Genomic DNA, 26,270 nt, shown 5'->3' with positions numbered 1-26,270 from the left:
CTTCTCAGGTGAGCCGTCACTACTGCCAAACACTTGGTGAACACCCTGGGGGCTGTGGTGAGACCAAAGGGCAGAGCGCAAAATTGGTAATGACTGACTCCCAGGCTGAAGCGCAGATACCTCCTGGACGCCTGATGTATCGGTATGTGATAATAGGCGTCCTTGAGGTCTATGGAGCACATCCAAACATCCTTCTCCAACAATGGGAGAATGGATTGTAACGTGACCATTCGGCATTTGGATTTCGTGACGGATTGGTTCAGTCTGCTGAGATCCAATATTGGTCTCAGGTCCCCTGCCTTTTGGCACTAAAAAGAACCTGGAGTAATTTCCTGATCCGATCTGGTCTGTGGGGACCGGTTGGATGACTCCTTTTTTTAGCAGCTTTAAAGCTTCTGCGGCTGCCATTTCCCTTTGACTGGGTGGTGGGTCCGGGATTCTTTTGGACGGTGGGGGCGAGTATGTGAATGGGATGGTGTAACCTCCGGCAATGATCCGGCACCCATCTGTCCTGAGTGATTGACTCCCAGGCTTTTAGGTGCTTGGCAAACGACACCAGACTGGCTCCGGAGCAGCACAGCCGGGCAATCCCTCATGTCGTGTGGGAGGCTGAAGAGCCACGAAAGGACTCGGTCTCCAGAATTGCGGGGCCCTCTGCCGCCTCTGGGACGGCGTCTCCCTGAAAAATTTCCCCGTCCTCTGCCTCTGGAAGGGGAATCTTCCTGCTGTTGGGAGAAAAACTTGCGAGATTTGTGGAACCACATTTTCCCTCCTTTAGCCTTGGGGTAAGGCCGAAAGGGAGTGGAATAACGGGCACCTACGGCAGATAAAGTTTTTCCCTCCTGCTCACAGCGGGTAAGGGTGTCTTTAACCTTGGGTCCAAACAATGAGGACCCATCAAAGGGAGCGTCGGCGAAGGAAGACTTGAAGGCCTCCGCAAACTGACAAGCGGAGCCAGGCTTGTCTCCGTAGAGCCACGCCTGTGCCTGCCGCTCTACCCGCCCCTTCGCCGCATAGGAAATGAGCCTCATGGACGAGTTAGAAATTGACGTAAGGATAGCCAACTGAGAGCTAACCGACTGGGCTAGCTGCTCAGGTAGGTTACCCGCGAGGGAATCTGACAACTCCTTGACCAGATCCCTCTGAAGCCTGGTAAAATGTGCCAAATAATTCAGAGACCTTAAAGTAAAGGCCGCTGAAGTCAGGGTGCTTCCGTACCTGTCCATACTCCTAGACTCCTTATTAGGAGGATGGACGGACGTTGAAGCCTCTGCCACGACCTGTTGTGTAGCAGATGCCACCACCATGGCATCTACAGCCACTCCTTTAGTGAGGAACTCCTTCTCGGGGGGAGCAGACAAAAATTTATTTGGACGAGAAGGGACTGGTTCCACGGTATCTGGATGTTCCCACCTTCGACAAACTAAATCCAGAAGCTCGTCAAGGGCGGAGACACCCAGGAGGCGGAGGGCTGAGCCCCAAAGGCCTTGAGGAGCACTGACTCGTCAGCAGAGGGGGGTTTGGATATCCAGCCGCCTCGTTGTTTGAGGATCTCTAAGATGTCTGCAAACGAGACATCATCCGAGGACGACTGGGACCCCTCTGCATCATCCAGATCAGTGTCTGATGTAATAGACTCGGGGAGTCCACGTGCTTCCTCTTGCACGATCTCTTCCTTGGGGTTCCTCCGAAGACAACTCAAGAACCCTCAGGAGGAGGGGAACCCCACTGGGGTAACCTCAGGCCCGGGCTCCGCTGACTACGGACAGGGAACTGCCAAAGACCCAGTCTCCACGCCCAGGAAGGTGCCGGTAAAGCCGGAGAGATGGCCGAAGAGGACTTGGCCAAGGCACTCCTCATGGCTCTGAAAGCCGGACCCCCAGAATCCTGGGAGTGTCCGGTCCCCAGAGCCGTGATAGCCAACGGAAGTCCCGCAGCCGAAGCACCGAGGGGGAGGCTCGGAACCGAAAGCATAGGCCCCGAAACATCACCCCCGGGTCCAGCCGAAGAAGTCCGCGTACCAAACTCGGACCCGAAGGCCCGGGTTGGAGTAAGGGTCGGAGCCGACCCTGACATCTCCACCGGCTCCGACAGCACCTGCTCCGACGGAGCCGAAGCAGTCGGAGGAGGAATGGCAATGGGGTGGGCCAAGGTCATCGGCTCCGAAGCCAACTGGGTCGGAACCGAAACAAATTTTTGGAAGACTGGGGACTGGAACAGTCTTTGGAGCACCCTGTCTATATCAGAATCTGACATCCTCGAAGACCGAGAGGAAACAGAACGGGTTCGAGATGGCCTCTCCAACGGCCCCAAAGGGCTAGGGGACCGGCTCCGAGGAGACTCGACGACTATCGGCGCCGAAGGAATACACACACCAGATTCCATCGGTGCCGAGGTGGACTTCGCCGAGGAGGAAGTGTCTGAGCGGGCAACCTTTGTCGGCTCCGAGAGCAGTGGAGCCGACGAAGATGCCCCAGCTATCGGCTCCGAAGCCAGAGGAGTCGATACTGGTGGCATCGAGGCAGATCGTTCCGACCTCGGCCCAAGTCCTTGGAGCAAGGAGAGGCCTGCCTTTGTTTCTTAGCGATCGGATCCGACGGACTGGTCGGAGCCGACGCCCTTTTCTTTTTGGCCGGAGAAGGAGAGGATGCCAAAGCTTCTTCGAAAGAAGGTTTAATTAATCCCTTAAGAATTAATTTATTTTTCCTCTCCTGGAGGACCCTTGAGGAAAAAGCGTGACATACACTACATGATTCCTGTAAATGTTTTGCCCCTAAGCAATACACACAGAGCGAGTGATCGTCCGTGATGGACATTTTGAAGCTACATTTTACACATTTCTTAAAGCCCGAAGGCCTAGGATTCTGAGACATAATCAAAAATTTCAGAAAAACTAACTGGAAGAAACACTGGTGACACACCTAGAATAGGCTTACAGTTATCACTCGCAATACTCTGTAGTCAAAATACAGCACAAACTCTGTAAATTTGAATAATTTCTCTCTGCTAGTTCTTCTTTAAGAATAGAAATATAAAAAGATCCGAAACAGAACCGAAGTCACCTACAAATAAAAAGACCGGGAAAGGCCTTTCCAAACAAGAGGTACTCCTAGTCCACACTCACAACACAAGAATTCACCAAGTGAATTTTGTCAAACGCACTCTAAACACAAGAATAGCTGTTAAAACAGCTTTTTGTTGAGAATGAAGAAAATCCTGACAGAAAAACTACTGAAATAATCACTACTTAACTCAGCCAGCTCGAGACCACGTCTTCACTTGTTAGCGGCAAACGAGATCTGGGGGACTGGTAGTGGTGCATCCTGGGATATGGTAAGCTCAGCCAGTAAGAGACTTCGCTCTTTGGCATAAGCGTGCCGAGTCGGAGCCGAGGGATCAGCTCCGAACCCATCAGTCAGAATGTAGGCGAGATAGGATCACATAACATCACTGTATTTATCCCTTTACCTAACCCTTAACACACTTCCACATAAACAAGTGCCGTATCAGTCTTGCACATCTTCACAAACACCACTTTTTCACTGAAACCTTAATTTTCTTGCACACTCCTACTTACCTAAACTATATAAAATTAAATTCAGCCACATATGGTTCACACGTATGAGCACTCATTCTTTTGTGCATTCTCTTTTCTACACTCACAAAACAATTTTCAACAAATGAGTATTCGACCTTTTGAGTTACAACCATACATGCATATGTATGTATGTATATGTGTGTGTATACATATATATATATATATATATATATATATATATATATACATACATTTATATATATATATATATATATATATATTTATATATATATATATATATATATATATATATATATATATATATATATATACATATACATATACATATATATATATATATATATATATATATATATATACACACACACACACACACACACAATCAATGTACATACATCTCTCCATCTCCAGACAGCCACAATCAAACATACCATACATAAACAGAAAGTAAGCACAATGCATTTTTTACGTCTCTAAGCATAAAATGAACATTTCCTTTAATTTCTTTTCTTTTCCTTTCTTCACCTCATTGAAAATCTACAGTTGATTATTCAGAGAAACACAAACGAGAAAAGCTTAGCTCTCTTGCTTTCATTAATTTACACATTTTATAAGAGAATGACGTTTTGTCCATAACTGTTCAGGAATTCCTAAAAAAGTAGTATAAAAATGTGCAGCCCTCTACCTTAGCAATCTCACAACCAACAAAACAAGCTGCTGATCACAGTAAAAAATGCAAGAACTAAAACTTAACAACACTTCATTTATTAAAAAAACAATAAAGTAACAAATCTTTAATATTATTTTGGCGTAGCGGTTCCTATCCACTTTCCGTCAGGACATTCTGTATGTGTACCAATACATTCTTGGATTAGATAGAAAATGTAGAAATAATACAAATTATTGGCTTGAGTTGGTTTATAATTGTCTATTGTAGATGCTTTTATGTTTAATTTTTTGTGATTTTATTTTCCTGTACTTGGTTAAAATGATATTTATTCGTAATGTATTATAGGGAAATTCAAAATGGAACTAAAACATTGGAAGCAATATTGTACATAATGTAAATAGTGTGTGAAATGTATAATGGTTTTGCAAAACAATAAAAATGATTATTGAAAAAAAAGAAAAAAACAATAAAGGCAAAATGCAGTTACATTTCTGGAGTCCAACACCTGCTCAGAGTAGCTACTACATTTTTTCCTAATTTAGTTGCAAGTCAGTGTGCAGCTACTACAGGAAAAAAAATATGGCTTCTTACGTACAGAAAGTACAGTGGTGTACATATACCATAAATGTAGATGTACGAGTGTATTCACTGCTGCAGTCTTAACCACTGGGTTATCCATGCTGTGGTAGCCCTCAGTCGGTCCGAATACCAAAGTTAAGGTTTTGTGCGTTGCTGCTGTCAGTTTGTCCGAGCTATAAAGGAGAGCAGTTGACACCATTACCTCAGTTTTTCTTGCCTTAACCAACCAAAGAAGTCCAATTTTAATAATTATTAGTAGTCCTAGGGTCAGAGACCCCCATAGAAATATGTGCCTCTGTAAGGAAAGAAGATATAATGGGGAAGGAGGGAGGGAAAACATGAATGCAGCAGTGAATACACTTGAACTCGACATTTATGGTAAGTGTACACAGCTGTACTATGTTCTTTGTATTTCACTGCTGCAGTCCTAACCACTGGGAAGATTCCCAAAGCTGAGGAGAAAGGTGGAAGATTAACAGAAACTTAAGATAGGGTGAGCATGCCCCGCAGAATTGCAGAGGCAAACCCGGCCCTAGCTTTTGAGAATAGGTTCAGATGGTAATGTTTGGTGAAGGTGTGGACTGAAGTACATGTGGCAGATTCCAGGATGTCCTTGGTGGGTACCCCTCTAAGGAATGCTGTGGAAGTAGAGGTTGCCCTAGTGGAATGGGTTCTGATGGTCCTAGGGAGTGGTTTTCCATGCAAGGAGTAGCAAAATTGGATGCAGTGTGCTATCCATTTGGAAATGGTCTGTTTGGATATTGTTTTCCCCTGTCCCCCTGTTTTAAAGCTGACCAAGAGCTGGTCAGTTTTCCTGAATGTCTTTGTATGATCCAGATAAAATCTGAGTTGCCTGTGCATATCCAAAGAATGCAGTATACTTTCTCCCTTGTTCTGAGGATTAGGGAAGAAGGTGGGCAGGAGGATGGCCTGGTTGAGGGTAAGATCCAAAACCACCTTTGGCATGAATGAGGGATTGGTTCTCAGGGAGACCTTGTCTGCATGGAAGATGATAAATGGCTTAATGGCCATTAAGGTTTGAAGCTCTGACATTCTCCTTGCTGAAATAATAGCCAGGAGAAAGGCAGTCTTCCAAGAGAGGTACTTTAGTTCTAAGGCTGCTGCAGACTCGAAGGGAGGCAGAGTAAGCTTTTCTAAAACATAGTTCAGGTCCCAGGCTGGGGTGTGCTGTCTTCTGGGAGACCAGATATTACAGGCTCCTCTAATTAATTGTTTGATAAGAGGGTGGAGAACAATGGCTGTTCTGCATCAAAGTGTGCTGAGATGGCAGAGGCATGGATCCTTATGGAGGAGAAGGACAGACCCTTATTAAGAAGCTCAGCAAGATAATCTAGAATAAGAGGAATGGAAGGAAGGTGTATGCCTGCCCCCTTGGACTGGCTCCGGGAGCAAAACCTTTTCCATTTTCCAACGTAAGATTTTCTGGTGCTGGGCCTTCTGGCTTCTGTGATGATGTCAAGGACTTGCTTGCTTAGCATAGATTCCTTGTTGGTTTTGGTAGAATAAGCCATGCTGAGAGATTGAGTGTCTGAAGGTCTGGGTGCAGCATTGCTCCCCTCGCCCCCGGGACAGCAGGTGAGGTATCAGAGGTAGCTGCCAGGGGGGCTGGTGAGATAGGCTGCACAGCCGTGGATACCACTGCTGTCTGGGCCAATCTGGGGCAATGAGTACTGCTCTTGGTTTTTCCCCCCTTACCTTGATTAATAATTTTGGAATGAGAGGTAGCGATGTGAATTCATACACAAAGAGGGTATTCCAAGGGAAGGTCAGGGCATCGACCTTCCAGGCCAAGTGACGGTACTCCCTGGTCCAGAATTTCTGTACTTGGTGATTTAAATGAGAGGCAAAGAGGTCCACCTGTGGGGTCTCCATGTGTGGGTAATTTGCAGAAAAATGTCTCTGTGGATTTGCCATTCATGTTGGCCCAGAAGGTTTCTGCTTAGGTAGTCTGCCAGGGTGTTGTTGATGCCTGGTAGGTATTGGGCTAGAAGATGTAGTCCCATGGATGAGGCTACTAGCTACAGGTTCATGGCTAGTCTGCAGAGGGTGTAAGATCGAGTCCCTCTCTGTTTGTTGATGTATTACATGACTGTGGTGTTTTCTGTTTTTATGAGAAGAACACCTGGTTTAAGGTAGAGTTTGAAGGATGCCAGAGAGTGTTGTACTGCTATCATTTCCTTTTGTTTGATGTGCAAGGGTAGTATTTGTGCGTCCCAGAGACCTTGGGCACATCTGCCTTCTAGGTGGGCACCCCAGGCTATGTCTGAAGCATCTGTAGTTATGGTCTGGTCTGAAGGACGGGAGGGTAAATGGAAGTCCCTTGTTCAGAGCACAAGCCTGGGCCACCAGAGGAACTCAGATCTTATGCAAGGGATCACAGGCAAGGAGGTGTCCAGAGGTTGTGAGTGCTGACACTATAAGTTCTTTAGGTACCACTGAATTTTCCTCATGTGTAGTCTGGCCAGCGTTACCAGGAGGATGCATGAGGCCATGTACCTTAGGGTTTGTAGGAATTTCCTGGCAGAAAGCTGGGTTTGGGAGGCCAGAGTAGTGAAGTATTTTGGTAGGAAACTTTCTTTTTCTGGGGACAGAAAGGCCATTTGCTGTTCTGTGTCCAGTAAGGCTTCCAGAAATATGATTTTCTTGGTAGGTGTCTGCTTTGATTTCCTTTCATTGATAGTGAACCACAGAGAGGTGAGTAGGGTTTTTACAAATGAGAGGTGCTGCAGGAGCAGTTCCTTGCAGTCTGCCTGGATGAGACAGTCGTCCAGGTAAGGGTAAATCTGTACATTGTTTTGCCTGCAAAAGGCAATGGCAGGAGATAGACATTTGGTGAATATCCTGGGAGCAGTAGATAAGCCAAAGGGCAAAGAAGAGAATTGAAAGTGTAGTGATCCTGTTCTGAAGCACCGGAATTTTCTGCATGATTCTCTTATTGGGATGTGCAGGTAAGCATCCTTTAGGTCTAAGGTGACCACACAAGATTTGTTTGGCAGCATTGCTAGCAGCTGTTGTAATTTTGGGATTACCAAGAAGGTTCTGATGGATAGGTCCTGGATGGGACGCCAAGTCCCCTCTTTCCTGGGAACAAGGAATAGTCTGGAACAGAATCCCTTTGCAACTTGTTCTGGAGGTACAGGTTCCACTTCCCCTAGGGATATTAGGTTTTGCACTTGTTTTAGTACTTCTGCCCACTGGTTTGGGGGTAGGTCTGGGTACCCTCTTGGAGGTGGTAGTTCTTGGAAATTGAATTTGTACCCCTGAGCAATGATTTTTAAGACCCACTGATCTTTTGTTATGGAGTTCCAATTTTCTCTGCATAGAAATAGCCTTCCTCCTAGCTTTTGGTGTGGTGGAGGCAGGCAGAGATGGGAAAGGTAGTCATTGAGAGTTTTTTCCATACAGGGTTGCTTTTGAACTTCCTGCTCTAGTATTTGAGGGGGGGGGGCACTGTTTAGTTCTTTGCTGGCCCTGAGCTTGAGTCCTGGTGGGTATGTCCCTACGGGCTTTGCCTTGTGCCTGCCTGTTTGGTGCAGGAAAGGACCAGTGTTTAGAGGGAAACTTTCTGCTGAACCAAGGAGGTTGTACTTGAATAAAATCTTTAACAGTCTGCATTGATTTTGCTTTGTCTTCCATCTTAAGTATCTCTTCAGTTTTATGTCCGAACAAGCAGTCTTTGTCAAGAGGTACATCCATGACTTTAGCTTTGACATGATCAGGGAAAGGTTGTTCCTTCAGCCATGCATGTCTTCTGATAACAGATCCTGTCACTACTGCCCTGCTAGAAGCTTCTAGGGCATCAAATCCACAGTGCAAGGAGTGCTGTGCCACCTGAGATGGAGAGGGCAGTAATTCTGCTATCTCTTTATTGCTGGCAAAATCTGGAAAAGCAGAAATTTTCTGTTTCAAAAGTTCCAAAGTATGCTGTTGATATTTTAACATATGGAACTGACTGTTGAGAGCCCTTATAGTTAAAGTTGCAGAGGTATATATTTTTTTACCCCATCTGTCCAGGGCCCTGGATTCTTTGTCTGAGGGAGTAGGATTCTTTGCAGAGGTAGGCTTAACTCCCTTAGGTCCCTGATTAATTACCTCTGGAACTGCTATAGGACTTTTGTAGAGGAATTTATGTGAGTCAGGTACCCTGTAGTACCTGTCAGGTTTTCTGGGGGCAGGTGGAAGGGTGTCAGGGGTAAGGCTGGATTCTTGGTAAACATCATCTACCACCTCCAAGATGGGTGGGATGGGCAGAGGCCTGTGCTGGGGTAGGTCTAAAAACTCTCAAGTCTTTACGTGGATAGAGGGAAATCTGTAGATTCCCTGAGGATGTGGAGGGTTTCCCCAAAGGAAAAGTCCTCTGGAGGTGATGCAGAAGGAATAGATTATTCTGCATCTGAGTCTTCATAGGCAATAAGAGGATTTTCCTCTTCAAAAATAGAAGAGTCAGATCCATCTGACTCTAAATCCGATTGCATACCTGGAGAAGGATCCCTTCTCCTTTTGGCTGGAGTGGCCTGATTACCTCAGATGAAAGTGATGAGATCCTCTGCCAATTTAAGCATTCTAGTCTGAGGAGGGGGAGGAGTAGTGGAATGGAGACTTTTTGCTGTTTTCTGTGTTGTAGCTCTAAATCTGGCCTGAAGAGTATCCCTCGGTGTTGCCGGTGTGTTAGTCGGAAGAGAGGGTGAAGGCCTTGAAGTGAATTCCGAAGTGCGAGTGGTATCCTCGGAAGACGGAGCCTGCGGAGCAGCTCTGGACCCAACCAAGGCAGAAATAGCCAAAGGCTTGTTAGATGATGCAGTCATCTGCAGCATACAGGACTCCAAAAGGGGCTCAGCAGAGGCGTGTGAAGTAATCAAGTCGGGCATGAGGGGCTGTGAGAGCGCCTCATTCATTTCCAAAGAACTGATGATAACGCTTTTAGCCGTGGTGTTGTCGGAAGGCTTGGCCTTATGCGGTCTGTCTCTATACTTATCTTTACATTTTTTCAGAAGATCTGCGGTTTGCTGACTGATGGATGTCATATCGGTAATCGGAAATGGAAGATGAATATAACTAGCTACAAACAGAGCTCTACGATGAATAGTTCTAGCATTAAAGAGGGCACAGAACCGACAGTGGGGGTATGTCGTGATTTGGGCCTAAGCAAATGACACAGTAAGAATGGAAGTCTTGGTGTGGTATTTGCTTTCCACAGGCAAGACAATTATTGACTTTTTCGGACATCGGTTAGTTAAAGAAAAAGTAAGGATCCCAACGGGGTACTTAGCTTTAGACGTTTTCAGCTGAAGTTCGAAATCTGGAAATGTCAGAACAGCACTGTTGTGAATTACTTCTGCTACGGGCTCAACAACAAGAAAGACTGAGGTAATGGCATCGCCTGCTCACCTTTATAGCTCGGACAACCTGACGTCACCCAGCAAGCAACAGCAGTCAACGCACAAAAGCTTGACTCTGGTATTCGGACCAACTGAGGGCTACCACAGCATGGATAACCCAATGGTTAGGACTGCAGCAGTGAAACATGAAGAACATCAGCAGCATACTTCATTCATCTTTCATTTACTGTTTATGAATGAAAGAGTGAATATTTTTTATTAAAACTTACATAGCTAGCCCAATTCATGGACAACAAAACTATCTACATGCATTTCTTTAACTTTGGGTGGTGGGATGTCACTCTAAATCTGTGGTCTACTTTATGCCATTTCAATGCGTACACAAAGTTGCTTGCTGTAAACCTCAGAACTGGTACATCATAGAAAATCCATGACAGTTGAGACCTAAGCTTGACATGTGTTAGCAGATGATAATAGTGGAAACATGATATGAATACATCTCACTGGCAGGGTACAGAGAAAAGGGGTGGGGCTGATAATGAGGCAAAATGTACATAAGTGGCACGTGAAAGGAGTAGATTCAGGGATGACTTAAGAAAAAACTTCTTCACAACAGCAAACCTCTGGGCCATGGAACATGTTGCCTTAGGCAGACAATAACAAAGTGCAAATAAGTAGAGAGCTTAATGGATGCATGGCACAAACAAATTAAAAGGAAAAAGGGCAAGGGGTGAATTTCTTCAGGGCTAGCTGAAGCACCTGGTCAAAACTGAGACACAACAACTCTTGTTCTGTCAACACATTAGTAGGCTTTACTTTTGAATTTCATCAAGTTCATTTCTAGCTACAGCTAACCTAAAGGTGCTATTCAGTCTGGTCACTCTCCTGCTTGCCTGGTTTCACTTAAAGTTTACCAGGGTTCCATCTTTTAAGCCTCTGATCTTTATCCTACTCATAAACAAGCCAGCAGCAGTTTGCCACTGTAACCCACTGCTCTATATAAACCATGCACTGCTTTTCTCCTTTTTCTTACCCAATCACCTAATACATCCAAGGCAACGTCTGTGTGAAGAGCTTCTTCTCTACGAAAGTCAAGTTGCTTCCAAGTACATAGCGATACTCTAGGAAATGGTATGTTGTTGACTGGAACAAGCATTATTCTTCTACCATAACCGACTACAAGTTATCAGCTGAAATGATAGGCTTGTGTCTGTTTAAATAAAAGACCAAGTTCCACCCTGAGGTGCAGGGAGTTCTCTGATACCTGCCACTGCCTACTAGCAAAACAAGTCAGCAAATGTACCAGGTGTCTAAGTATGACAAACCAATCTAGGTCTTTGTCTTTTCCTACAGATCCTTGGTATGGATTACTGCATTATTATCTACATGGGTACATATATATATAAACTTCATCATCTTTTGACACTACTGTGTAACTGTTTGTTAAATTATTATCCATCCTGTACCATAAATATGGTCTAACCTCCTAAATCTTAACACTTGAAAATAAAATCAAATGACCCTAGAAGAAATTGCACTTCCAGCCTTATCAGCGATCCTTTAGTGTGCTTCTGATCCTAGTAAATAGATCTCTCCAAACCAGAACTCTGCATTCCTCTTCCTTAACTTAGAGTGGCCATGCTTTTCCTATAATGCATCTCTCGTCCTTAAATAGCTCTCATCAAAGCCTGCTACGCTTTTGCATAAAAATACTACCGGACATCTACGGGCACCCTGCTGTACCTGCTCCTCCCTATCAACAGAACCAGTTACTACTGTCTCTAGAGTACCTGACAGCCTTGTTATCTGCCTCCTGTCTCATGCTGGATACCCAACATGGATGTAAACTGTTATCACTGTTTCACCTTGCCGTTTCCTATACTGAACAACAGTCTAAGTTACGATTACTATACATACTTCTCAAAAAACTATTTTATCACCAAGATAACCTGACTTAAATTACATTATATACCTTGGCAGAACACCTACATATTTGTTGACTAATGTTTGTTTACCAGGCTAGAGCAGTCATCAAACATGGCCATTGCACACTCTGCCTGGGTTGCATAAAACAACAAGAAACATCAAATAAAAGATACAAGTACAACGCTTCACTAGAACAGAAAGAAGGTTTCAGGTATTAGACATGACAAGTTTCCAGCATTATGATGCGAAACAGTTATGATACTAGACTAACAAGTAGTAAATGCATCCTAAGGTACCTATGGAGTAAGGTTATTTAAATTTATATATTTAAAATGGGATAAGAAAGTCAGACAGTGTGCCTCAAAGACAGGTGTTAAGTTTGTATACAGGTGATTTATCTGAGATGGAGAGTGTCAGTGGGAGATGTAGACTGATGTGTTACAATCGGTATCATGTTATATAATTTTTTCTTAAGACATGTAAAACTTCTGCAAACAAAGCTTATCTATATTCAGAATATTAATCTTACAAGATAAACAACACATACAATCATTTATACAACAACAGAAGCTGAAATAATGAACTAAAAACTTTTATTTATAACAAATAGAAAAAGGAGGGCACAAACTATGTAACACACATACAGCTAAAAGAACTTGATCAACAGGACAAAATGGTCTAACCTTTCTCTCGTGAGTGCATCTTTAGATGGCTTGTCATGTATGTTCTCTTCATTTGTTGCACTTTCAGAGTCTGAGAGATCTTGTGACTTTTCCTGGCCTTCTGTTTCAACCGGGGTCAACTTTTGTAGTGGCAAAAGGGAGAAAAAAGACAATAACCCTGTCATTTTATTAGCACCTTATAATGTTGTAGTTCTTTATTATAACTGCTACTTGAGAGTCAGCTGAAGTATAAATCAGACACCACAATAAACAGCTTTTCACAGAACATGATAACCTGCACCAAGGCGGCATTGTTTAATGTGAAAAGTCTATGCACTTAGGGAGAAATCCAACACAATGAATCCACAGTAGGGCTTTTGGTAGGCAACAGTACAGTCCAGCATAAACACCACATGGGTTCCTTGTTGAGTGCTGCTATGACAACAAGAATAGAGAGTTGACCTACAAGAGAGCAGTTTACAAGTCAGCTCCGCCCAGGTTTCATTTCTCAGTGAAACTTTATACACTTCATTTAAAGGCCATGATCAGCAAATCCAACACACAATACAAATAGCCCCCACGTAACCAAACCTCTCAAGTGTCAACTTAATAGTTGCTTCACTCATCTGAATGAACAAAAACTTCTCTGCACTGCAGGGAAAGGCAATACTCAACAACCTTCAGTAACATTTTAAAGCATGAACAAGAGTCTCAGTAACTCGACAGGTAGTTCACTTGCCAGAAAGATCTGATGGTTGCAGGTTATATCCCGAAATTAGATGTCTGGCTTCACTTATCAGTAATGATACTGCAATGCACGCATTTCAGGAGACATGCACTCCTGAGGTGCTTTCCTTCAGATGAGGCAGTGGAGGTAGTTTAAGTGCACGTTTAGACATCCCATGACACTTGGCTAAGAAATAGTAATGGAATTTCCTTGGAATCTTTGCCACCCCCCCATATATTTTGTCAGATTTATCCTGAAAATAATCTATAGGCCTTCTGGGATTAATTTATGAAAGACATGTAAATAAATCAGAAAATATTATGCTCTGGGTCATAACAAATTTTAAGACTTAATGCACTCAGTTCCACTGTATTTCACCTCTGTTTGCCATGTCTCAGACATTGTCCCCATCTGTCATACAGTCAGACACACAACAGCAGCAGCAAAAACATGCTAAACAGATTCTCGTGATTGCATTGTATTACCTCTGTTTGTGTAGTGCAATCCTGCTTCTGCAGGGACTTTTGCTCTCTTTCATTTACACTGCTCATGGTAACCAACTGCAAGTCATCTGAAGTTATTCTTTCTACTTCTGCAACTGACTCTTCAATGACCACTGCAACATGCTGTAAAGAATGAAAAATGAAAAATAATTTTTTTTTGTCAGAGGCAGAAAAATCAGCGTACTTATTAACCATCCACAGTAAATTTAGCTATCTAATTATTAACATAAAAGGCAGATGGTATAAAAGAGCTCATTATTTACCTTAAGGAATTAAATCAGGGTCAAAGCTGAGCATTTCCTCACTAAGTGAATAATGAATACTTGATAAAGACTGCATGGATGTTTTACTGCAATGATTTGGATGTAGTGTTGATTAAGTTAAAATTAATTTCATTACCTTTCTAGCTGACTGCACAGCCTAGACATCCAGCATTATAAACTTCATTCATCCACATACCAATGAAACAACTGCAATACTCACTTATTACAACTAATCAGTGTCAATGCCCACCTACTCCACAAATATTGGGCATTGCAAATTAAGGTGACACCCTACTACTCCACTGCTGTGATCAGGCAAACCCAAACGGCCCCAGGAGGTACAGAATAAAACACAAGACAATGCCACATATAAACATCCAGGTTAACATCAACACTGTATTCTGCCTAGCTTAAACTCTGGCATGTCCTTAGTTTAAAAAAAAGTACATAGAAAAAAGTACAGTTCAATGTCAATCTTGAACAAACTCATCCAGGTGATCTAGCTACCAGGATGACAATGCTGTACATAAGGTACCTGGGCCCTTTCTTCTTCCATAACCTAACAATAGTGAATGAACCACATCAGTCCAATATCACTGAATGCAAGTAGAGAAACGCTATCAAGTAATCTTGTTATTCTAGAGAACTCAGCAGTTAAGAAAGCATGTATGTTGAATGATAAGAGGCAGTTAGCAGAGATGTGAAGAGTGAGAGAAAGCAAATAGAGGGTAATAAAAATTCAGGGAGAAAACAACAATCTGCAACGTGAATGCACCGCACAGCCAGAAAAAAAAAATTGCCACCCCAAGAAAACTTAAAAATCTGGAATGCTTATTTTAGCACCATGAAAGGTGCAGGGTGTCACTGAAAGCTAGTAATTTATTTGTTTGACAAATGAACATGGAGGGGTTAAAGTAAATTGCTTTTATTAACTCAGTTTTAACGTCTTAAAAGTCATTTCAGCAACATGATCTAATATCAAAATCGCTGGGTTTTATGGACCATAATATAGAATACAATATGCATAGTGAAAATGTCTGAAAATGTATGCATTAACTCATTGAAGGTATTTCACAGCATCAACCAGACATTTGCAGAGTTTATGGCTGGATGGCTTTCACCTGGGCAAAATCCCTGTGAATGCAACTTTGCAACCTACGTGGAAACAAATGCATACATCCTAAGAACTGTAAAAGTTACAAAGAAAGTTAAAATACTAAACTTATTCAGCAGACACATTCTTCATCACAATCGTGATATTAATATATCAGCAAGACACAACAGTTCACAGGTAGGTACTAGGCTATTGGCCCTAGGGCCTATATAAGCCTAGCCAAACAGTACCCTAGCTTTTGCCACCCAAGAAAATTATTTTCCTGTGCCCCTGTCAAGCAGAGCCACAGGAGTGATCCCCGGGGTGAATTTCCTATCTCCCATCCAATCATCAAGATTTTTCTTGAAGAGTGCTAATGAGGAGCATTGTTTGATATAGATAGGTAGTTTCTTCCAGAGTATGGGAAGTCTCTGGGACAGGAATCTATCACTCCAGCATGTTCTGTTTATTGTGGTGACAAGTTTTAGGTCCCTAGAGAGTGTAGCTCGGAGGTCATGGGATTTCTTTAAGTGGAGCATGTCCAACAGCTCTGGGTTTGACATAGCTTTGTATGTAAGGCAGAGATCGCCTCTGAGTAGGCGGTATGCGACAGAGTAAAGCTGGAGTTTTTTGAGACAGTCTGCGTAGGGCATCTGTTTGAGGCCGATAATTCTCTTTATGAGGTATTTCTGTGGCCTTTCCACAGATGTCTTGTAGATGTCTTGTGAGGTACATACCAAAAGGGGCGTTGTACTCTATAATGGGCCTAATGAGTGATGAGTAGAGGGGAACAATTACCTCTTTTTTCCTGGATCAGAAACCTTTTGTGATGAGGTGTGCCAAGTAGAAGGATTTCCTGACAACTGTGGCAATGTGATTATCAAAGGAGAGACTACTGTCCACCTGTGTCCCAAGGTCTCTTATCACACTTTCAGTGTTAAGTAGACTACCGCCTATGTGGTAGTTCATGGGTACAGAGTTTTTTATCAGAAAGGATGACAATGCACTTTTTGGCATTGAGCTTGAGGCCATGGCTTTGACACCAGGCATCTGTCTCAGTGAGGCCCTTTTGTAAGATGTCCACATTGTTAGGAGTTTTGATTATGGCTCCTAGTTTGAAATCATCTGCGAACATTGTTAGCCAAAGACCTTCTGTGTTAGCCTGTACTTCAGAGAAATAGATACCAAACAGGAGAGGACCTAGGACAGAAGCCTGTGGTACTCCACTTGTCACTGGTCTGAAGTTGGATTTAGAGTCTGCTACTTTCACACTGTGGGTTCTGTCAGTGAGCCAGCTGGCAACCCATCTTGTGACATAGGGACTTATACCTAGTTTAGTGAGTTTATCTATAATTCCAGAGTGGGGGATGGTGTCAAAAGCCTTGGCGAGATCTAGATAGGCTGTGTGAACCACCTTACCCTCATCTATGGCTTTTGTGACCACTTCAAAGAAGTCTATCAGGTTTAGGAGACATGATCTGCCTTTTACAAACCCGAATTGGGTAGGGTCCAGAGTTTGGAGATTACCAATGTCATTGTTTATAAGTTCCATGATGATACATTCCATAGCCTTGCAGACCAGGTTCGTCAGGCTAATGGGGCGATAGTTCCCAGGGTCCGTGGTGGCTCCCCCCTTTGTGGAGTGGGATAACCGTTGGTGTGCACCATTCAGTGGGCACAAAGCCTGAGGTAAGGCTATGATTGAACATGGTACTTAGGTGGGGTGCCAGTTCGTTCTGTAATTCATGTAGAACGTAGCCTGGGATGTTGTCAGGTCCCATGGATGCTGTGTTCTTGGCTTTGGAGAGTGTGCTTTTTTACCTGTGCAGCCATGATTAGAGGAACTTTGCATTCTTCCGGTATAGAGATGGGCCCTTTAGGGGATGAGAGAGGGGTAAAGTTAGCACTGAACCTATCTGCCATGATGTTGGCAATAATCAGTTGGTTCTGTATATTTAGTGCCATTGCGCTGTCACTCAGAGCAGATCTGAGTGTTTTCACTGAGATTCTTGACATAGCTATAGAATGCTTTGTGGTTGTCTTTAGAATCAGTGGCGATTTTGTTTTTGTAACTAGCTTTGGAGGATTTTATGAGGGATCTCAGCTTCTTACTGATGCTGGCCACGGAGTTCCTCCAATCATGGAATTTTACTCTTTTTTGCAACAATTTCCTTCTTCTGCTGTAGAGTTTGTTTATGGCAGGGGACCACCAGATTGGCTTCATTTTTTTGGAGGATAGCATCCTGGTTCTGTTAGGGATTGCACGATCCATGCACTCGTGTAAGTGCTTACAAAGTGCAATTGTATAGGATTCAGCAATCGTATCTCTATTGTCCATCAGCATGGGTGCCGTGAAGTCTGCCACTTCTGTCTTAAGAAGCGTGAAGTTGGCTCTGGAGAAATTTTTTATGTTGGATTCCCTAATGGGGGGGGGGGGGTGGGTGGGGGTGGGATGTGGATGTCTAGGGGGATTTCCTTGTGGTCGAATCTGACCAACGAGGAATTGCCTTCTGGTGTGGAACACCGGTTGCCCATGTTGGTAATGACCAGGTCTAGGATATTGCTGCCCCTGGTGGGGGTGTGGACAAGTTGATCCAAGGCCTTGAAATTTATGAATTCCAGAAAACGTTGAGCACAAGAGTTGGTACATGAGTAGTTTTCCCAGTTAATGGTGAGGTAGTTGAAATCACCCATTATTAGGGTGTTAGGTTGTACCCTAATATTTTCCAGTGTGTCAAGAAATGAGGAGTGGGAATCATGGGGTATGGTGGGGGATGTGTAGCAAGCTACAATTTTGATTGTGGTCTTGCCCGGAGTTAGTTACACTTGGATAATCTCGGATGCATTATGCTTGGCAACTAGCCTGGTGGTGTGGATATCCTTAATGAATATGGACACGCCTCCGTCTTTAGTGCTTTGGTCCAGGTTAGGTGGCCGAAAGGTATAGTATGAATTATAGCCTGGGAATGCAGGGGTGCTCTCTGCAGCCTTGTACCAGGTCTCTGTCATTGCACAGATGTCGATGTTCTCCATTTTAAAGAGTGCCTCGAGTGAGTGCATTTTGAGGTTTAGACTTCTAGCATTAAGTAGCATTACCCTCAGATTTTCCTTGCTTGTACCTGTTACGGTGGTGAATTTGTCATTTGAATCTTGCCTAAAAAAGGCACTATATGGGTGGCAAAAGCCTTAGCCAGTATCCAGAATCCCAAGGGCGACAGATGCAGGCCATCTCATGGCAAAGCATCGGGGTTTGTCGATCATGTCATCCCAGGCAGACAAATACTGGATCCCCTTAGAATGACACCAGAAGTTTAGCCAACTGTTGAAGTCAATCATTTTGTCCTTGTACTGTGGTATCATTTTGGGTGATGGCAGGATGCTACTCAGGGCTAGGGTCATACCTGCTTGGGCTACAACACTGGACAGCTCCTCCATGCCTCATTTCATGTAGTACAGGGAGGTACATCTCAGGTCATTCACAACAACATGGACAATGACAGAGTCAAATTTGTACTTGCTATGGAGTGACCTGAGTGCATGTGCTATGTGGTGGATCCTGGCACCTGACAGGCAGCTGACAGTAACTTCCCCCTTGTTTAGCCTGGTGAGTGGAACACCAGTGTGCCAGACTACACAGTCACCTATGACTACAGTGTTGGGTACGTGGTTATGCCTTATGGGCTGTGGTTGAGTGACACACTGAGTTTGTGGGCTATGTGTCATTTGGGTTGTGTTGTGGGGTGAAGGTTGCTTGTGTTCTGCTTTGGAGGTCCCTGTTGCTTGGGTAGATTTTTTTGAGAGCCTCCGCGAATGTAGGTGTGTGTTTTGTGTTTCTATGTGTGTGTTTTGGTGGTGTAGGTTTTGAGGGACTATATGATGAGTGTGGTGTGGTGCAAGTGTTTACCTTCTCCTCTTGACTGTCTAGTCCAGTCTTGGGTGAAGAGAGCTTTGCTTCCAGTTTGGCTATATAAGTGAATCTCTCACAGGTTGTAGTGTTGGGTGGTAGGAGGAGAGGGTTGTCTGTGTACATGAGGCAATTGCTGCATTTCCCCAAGATGCCCAGATTCATCAGGTAGACAGGAGAAAACACTGGGAGCTGAACCTTAGACATGCCTAGAAAGGTGCTTATTTATTAAGTACTAAAAACTGTTTTCCTCTAGACAAGTGAGGAAAGTTGAATGCTGTAGTAATTTGTAGCTTATTTAGTGCTTACAATGAGTTCCGAACAAGTGCTGAGCTCAAAGAAACATACTTGAGTGCTGAAACTAGAAAACTGGCTAGTTCTAAGAAACAAAATTAAGCTAGAAGGCTTCCCTCCAACACAGAAAGGCTTGGGGGGCTCAGAAGCTTACAGACAGTCCTGGATACAGCAAATCTGTATCTGGACTAGACGACTTACAGGAAAGACAGGAAACAAGCTTAGAAATTTTTTTTCCCCATCTGTGTTATTTTTAGTATTTCTATGATTGAAACTCTGGTGTTTATTGGTGGTAGAGGACCTGGCTTGGAACACTTAGCTGAGGCCTTAATTGTGCAGCTGTGTTATTGGAGAAGTCCCTCCTCTGGGCCGGTAATCAAGGAGTTTCAATCCTTACTCTGGACACCTGTGAGGGACGTTCAGTTGGAACAAAAATGGATACACACAGTACTTTCATACTGAGCAGGTTATGATATTGTGACGTTCCTCTGGGCCAGTAATCAAGGAGTTTCAATCCTTACTCTGGACACCTGTGAGGGATGTTAAGTTGGAACAAAAATGGATACACACAGTACCTTCAGATGTAGCTGTCTGCACCAAGCAAAATTTCCCTTCAGTGCACACAGGGAGCGCACACAGTCCTGGGGCTGGGTTTCCCTCTCTCTATCCAGGCTCCCAAATAAGACTCTCCAATAACACAGCTGCACAATTAAGTCCTCAGCTGAGTGTTCCAAGCCAGGTCCTCTATCACTCTCTCTGTGAAATCAGTGCTCTGTGTCCCTGCTCCAAATAGCTGACACACACACTCTGAGATTTGGTTTACACACACACACACACACACACACACACACACACACACACACACACACACACACACACACACACACACACAAGGAAATGCTGGCACAGATTTACCAGCTATGCCCCCTTTGGCAGACCATAAGGTAGGTACTGCCAGCAGAACACACTAAAGCCAGCTATTCTAAGGCTCTTACCAGGTATCCAATTATACTGAATAAAATTAATACTAATACAAATGGTACTGTTTGACCAGTGCAGCAAGGCTTTCAGGATTGGCCACAGTGTCACCAAATAAATGTAAGTACTCTCAAAGAATAAAACATTTTCTAAAAGACCAGCCATGATGAAAAGTTTAAATATAGTTAGTAATAAATAATAAAAGTTCATGGCACTACTAAATATCTATTTACAATAAACACCAAAGTTTCAATCACAGGAAATATTAAAAATAACACAGAAGAAAAGATTCACACAGATACAGAAAAACAATACTTAACTAATCTCACTACATTTTCCTAACTGATCTAAAGAATTACTGTTTCCTTCTTACTTAATAAAGCAAGGCAAGATGAAGTGGATGAGCGGTCCTTCTTTGTCAGGTTTCACAAACAGACTACCCTGAGACTTCTGTCTCATCTAGTATTAAAACATCATTTCAGTGCCGGATTACAGAATAACATCACATACATCTGGTCATCTGATGTCTGGTCATACCTCTCAACCTCTTAGAGCAAGAAATCTGGACAAAGCCATAAATAAAAGTGGGACAAAGGCCCAAAAATATGGACAATATTTAAACATTGTTCTTACAAACTTAGAAAGTTTACAGAACAACAGGTTTTGCATAAGCACAAATTTTTCTGAAGGGTAGAAAGTCTGAAACTCAAATGTCTGTCATGATTTTCTAACTTCAGTCTTTGATGATTTGCCACAAATTTGCCAGAAAACCACACTTTTATGAAAAATGGACAAAAAATATGAAGCAAATATCTGGACATTCTGTGAAAATCTGTACAGCTGAGAGGTAAGCCTCTAGTTCCCACACTACCCCCTTTACTAGAAACTGAACCAAACTCTAGCACATGTGTGTTACCATACACATGTGCAGAGCTTTGCTAAGATGTGTTATAGCATCTGGAAGCTATAAAACCATTTCAAAATTTCCACCCTTTCAGGGTGGCCATCAGTTCACCTTTAAGGACAATGCAGTAGGATTCCTAGTCCAGGTTTTCACAGACATTTTGTCTCTGGCTGCAATCAAAAAGTACAGTTGTGTACACATGCCATAAATGTAGATGTTCGAGTGTATTCACTGTTGCAGTCATCACATTTGGGTTATCTGCCTGCAGGTAGCCCTCAGCCAGCCTGAATACCAGAGTCTTGTATTCCTGCGTCAGATGCTGTCTCTTCTTCCATGACATCAGGTCGTCAGGGGTATAAAAACATGCAGCCGATGCTATTACATCAGTTTTTATTGCCCCAGATGTCAGGTGTCCCCCCCAATGGGAAGCAATAATATGTTATGGTACACCTCGAACAAAAAGCAAATACACCAGAAAGCTTAAATACACCAAACAAGAAGGAAAGGTAGAGCCAAGAGAAGTCTGGGGGCTGGAGGGAGGGTAAAGTACAGTTTTGTACCTACCATAAATGTAGATGTTCGAGTGTTCACCCTGCTGCAGTCATCACACTTGGGTTATACTGTCGTCAGGTGGTCCCGCAGTCGGCCGGAATTCCAAAGTCTTGGTCCGGCGTCGGTTGCTGTTGCTTCTTCCCTGACGTCAGTGCGCCAGGGGTATAAATAATGCATCCAATGCCATTTTCTTCAGTTTTTCTTGCCCCAGATGACAAGTGCCCCCAAAAAGGTGGTCAGTAATTAGTACCAATTCAAGAAATTTTAGCAAAAACACAAAATCCCTCCAGCTATAAGCAAATACATCAGAAAGGTATTGTAGAGATTTAACCAGTTAGATCAGAGGGGAAGGAGGGAGGGTAACCTTGACTGCAGCAGGGTGAACACTCGAACATCTACATTTATGGTAGGTACAAAACTGTACTATGTTCATTGTGTTACCATGTTGCAGTCATCACACTTGGGTAGAATCCCAAAGCTAAGGATGGGTGGTGGAGTCATAGAGGGTTAGAGGAGGCTAGAAGGCCCTGCAGAACTGCAGTGGCAAAGCCCGTCCTAGTCTTAGAGTAAAGTGGTAAGTGATAATGTTTGGTAAAGGTGTGTACTGAACTCCAAGTTGCAGCTTCCAAAATCTCCTTGGTTGGATCCCCCCTGAGGAAGGCTGTAGATGTAGCTGTTGCCCTGGTAGAATGGGGCCTAATGGTAGCAGGAACTGGTTTTCCATGATGGGTGTAGCAAAAATGAATGCATGTCCTATCCATTTGGAAATGGTTTGTTTTGATATAGCCTTCCCTTGTGAAGCTGTAGCATAGGATACAAAGAGCTGGTCAGATTTTCTGAAAACCTTAGTTTTATCTAAGTAGTAACAAAGTTGTCTGTGAATGTCCAAGGAATGCAGGAGTCTTTCTCCTTTGTTCTGTGGATTTGGGAAGAAGGTGGGTAAGTGGATGGTTTGATTTAAAGCCACACTGGAAACCACCTTAGGTATGAAGGAAGGATTAGTTTGTAGAGAGACTCTGTCTTGATGGAAAATGAGGAAAGGTTCCACGGCCATTAGTGCCTGCAGCTCTGAGACTCTTCTGGCTGAAGTTATTGCTAGCAGCAGAGCAGTCTTCCATGATATAAACTGAAGATCTTCATAGGTTCATAGGTTCATACTAGGCTATCTGCCCTAAGGCATTTATAAGCCTAGCCAGAGTGTGTGTGGCTTTCACCACCCCTTAGGATGAGAATACTATACCCATTAGTTTGCTGTGCCTCCGTCCAGCAGTGATACAGAGATGATTCCCGGGGTAAACCTATGATCTCCCATCCACTCGTCAAGATTTCTCTTGAACAGAGTCAGTGAGGGGCTCTGCCTCACATGGACTGGGATTCTGTTCCATAGTGTAGGGAGTCTCTGGGTGATGAATCTGTCCCTCCAGCACATCCTATTTATATCCGTGTTGAGGTTTAAGTCTCTTGCTCTCGTGGCTCTGGTGGATTTGGATTTTTTGAGGTGGAACATGTCCATTAATTGCGGGTTGGACATGGCCTTGTATGTCAGGCACAGATCACCTCTGAGCAGACGGTATGCGACTGAATAGAGCTGGAGTTTCTTCATTCGGGCATCGTATGACATATGTTTGAGCCTTTATCCTTTTGGTGAGGAACTTTTGGGGTCTTTCCAACTGCTGCAGGTGTCGGGTAAGGTACATTCGAATGGGGCGTTGTACTCAATCATTGGTCTGATAAGTGAAGAGTACAGGGGTACAATGACCTCTCCTGATCTGGATGTGAATCCTTCATGATCAGGTGGGCAATGTAGAAGGTCTTCCTAACCACTTTGGCAATGTGAGTGTCAAAAGAGAGGTTACTGTCAACTTGGGTCCCCAGGTCCCTGATAACTTCTTCTGTGTTTAATGGATTACCACCTATGTGGTAATTAGGGGTTACCTTGTTTTTCCCAAAGGGTATGACTATACATTTTTTGGTATTTAGCTTAAGGCCATGGCTCTGGCACCAGTTATCCATTTCTATGAGACCTCTCTGGAGGATGTCTGTGTCTGATGGAGTGTCAATTATGGTGCCCAGTTTGCAGTCATCTGCAAATTTTGTCAGCCACAATCCCCTATGTTTGCCTGCACTTCAGAAAAATAAATGCCGAACAAGAGGGGCCCAGGACTGAGCCCTGTGGGACACCGCCGTGACCGGCTTAGAGTCTGACATGGCACCAGCAACTCTAACCCTGTGTGTTCTGTCCTTGAGCCAGTTTGCAACCCATCTTGTGACATATGGGTTTACATCTAAGCTGGTGAGCTTTTCTATGATGCCTGAGTGGGGTATTGTGTCAACGCTTTTGCTAGGTCAAGGTAGGCTGTGTGAACTGCCTTACCCTCATCAATGGCCTTAGTGACTGTTTCAAAAAAGTCGACCAAGTTCAAGAGGCAGGATCTGCCCTTGACAAAGCCAAATTGGGTAGTATCCAGTGTCTGTAGGTCCCCAATGTCTTTATTTATGAGTTCCATTATGATCCTCTCCATAGCTTTGCAGACAAGGCTCGTCAAGCTTATGGGGCAGTAATTTCCAGGGTCCGTAGAAGCACCGCCTTTGTGGAGTGGGACCACAGTTGCCGTACGCCATTCTTTGGGTATGTATCCTGTAGTAAGGCTAAGATTAAACAGCAGCCTTATGTGTGGCTTTAGTTCCTCATTGAGTTCGTGTAGCACAGCCGGGGACACCGTCCGGTCCCATTGATGCTGTGTTTTTGCTTTAGAGAGAGCAGCTCTCACCTGGGCATCTGAGATGTTTGGGAGGCTAGACTCTGGTGGGATAGATATTTCTCCTTTGGGGAGGGAGGGAGAAATTTGCACTGAACCTGTCTGCCAGTATGTTGGCAATGTCTGTGGGTTCAGTGATTTTTATCATTTTGGACTAATTCTGAGCATATCTGGGAGTTTCCACCCAGGTTTCTAACATAGCTAAAGAAGGCTTTATGATTGTCTTTTGTGTCATTAGCGATTTTTCTCTCAAAGTTGGCCTTGGATGATTTTATGAGTGATCGTAGTTTTTTGCTAGTATTGATCAGAGATGTCTTCCCTTTTAGGGATTTTGCTCTGTCATGTAGTAGCTTTCTCCTCTTATTGTAGAGTTTGTTTATGGCTGGGGTCCACCAGACCGGGCGCCTGCCTTTGGTGGAAAGGGTCTTGATTTTATTAGGGATTGCTTGATCCATACATTCCTGGAGGTGCTCGTAGAAGGCATTTGTAAGGGTTTCAGCAGTGTGGGTTGTGGTTTCTACTGGCTCGGGGGCCTTGAAGGATACCACTCCAGTCTTAAGAAGTGTGAAGTTTGCTTTTGAGAAGTTCTTCATTGTGGTCTTTTTTGCTGGGGGGTGGGGGCGGGATGTGGATCTCCAGTGAGATTAATTTATGGTCTGATCTCACCAATGAGGGATATACTTCTGGTGTGGAGCATTTTGTCCCCATGTTTGTGATGATCAGGTCTAGTATATTTTCTCCTCTTGTGGCAATGGTGACTAGTTGTTCCATAGCATTTGAGTTTATGAACTCAAGGAACCTTTGGGCTAGGGTGTTGGGGCTTGAGTAATGTTCCCAGTCTATGTTTGGGTAGTTGAAGTCACCCAATATGATGGTGTTTGGAGAGACATTCATACTCTCCAGTGTCTTCAGGAAGGCTGTGTGGGTTTCCTGAGTTTGAGAAGGTGGTCTGTAGCATGTTACAAACTGTAGGGCAGTTTTACCTATGGTTAATTGCACCTGGATGGTCTCCGATGCTTCGTGCGTTGCCACTAACCTGGAGGTGTGGGTATCCTTTATGAATATGGATACTCCACCTCCTTTTGTGGTTCGGTCCGGATTTTGGGGCCGGAACGCATGATATGAGGTATAACCTGATAGTGCTGGGGTGGTCTCAGGAGCCTTGAACCAGGTTTCAGTCACAGCACAGACATCAATGTTCTCCATACTGAAGAGGGCTTCGAGGGCGTGCATCTTGAGGTTTAGACTTCTGGCATTGAGCAGTATTACCCTTAGTTTTTCTCCATTTTTGTTTTCTAGGGCGTAGGTTTATCATTTGAGCCTTGCCTAAAAAGGCACTATGGGGTGGCAAGAGCCTTTGCCAATATCCGGAAGCCCAGGGTGACAGGTGCAAGCCGTCCCTCAAAGCAGCGTGGCTTGTCAAGCATGTCATCCCAGGCAGACAGGCATTGATCCCCTTAGAATGACACCAGTAATTAAGCCAATTATTAAAGCTGATCATTTTGTCTCTGTATTGTGGCATCATTCTTGGTGAGGG

The 26,270-nt window shown here is 43.9% G+C and overlaps 1 protein-coding gene across 4 annotated transcripts in view; it reads right to left on the bottom strand.

Moving 5' to 3' along the window:
• The window catches only part of AKAP9 (A-kinase anchoring protein 9), a 3,155,794-nt gene that overhangs the window by 1,819,616 nt on the left and 1,309,908 nt on the right, over positions 1-26,270 (bottom strand). For all 4 annotated transcript variants that reach the window (XM_044067665.1, XM_044067666.1, XM_044067667.1 and 1 more), the window contains 2 exons: positions 13,969-14,109; positions 12,778-12,896 (listed from right to left, as the gene is read on the bottom strand). In XM_044067665.1, the coding sequence (XP_043923600.1) occupies positions 12,778-12,896; positions 13,969-14,109 (260 nt within the window). The remainder of the gene's footprint in view (positions 1-12,777; positions 12,897-13,968; positions 14,110-26,270) is intronic.

The sequence above is a fragment of the Protopterus annectens genome, chromosome 3.part1 (genome assembly GCF_019279795.1).
Source record: "Protopterus annectens isolate FY-2018-M chromosome 3.part1, PAN1.0, whole genome shotgun sequence".
Taxonomy (NCBI): domain Eukaryota; kingdom Metazoa; phylum Chordata; order Ceratodontiformes; family Protopteridae; genus Protopterus; species Protopterus annectens.
The sequence above is the reverse complement of the archived record's forward strand: the minus strand, read 5'-3'. Positions and strand labels throughout refer to the sequence as shown.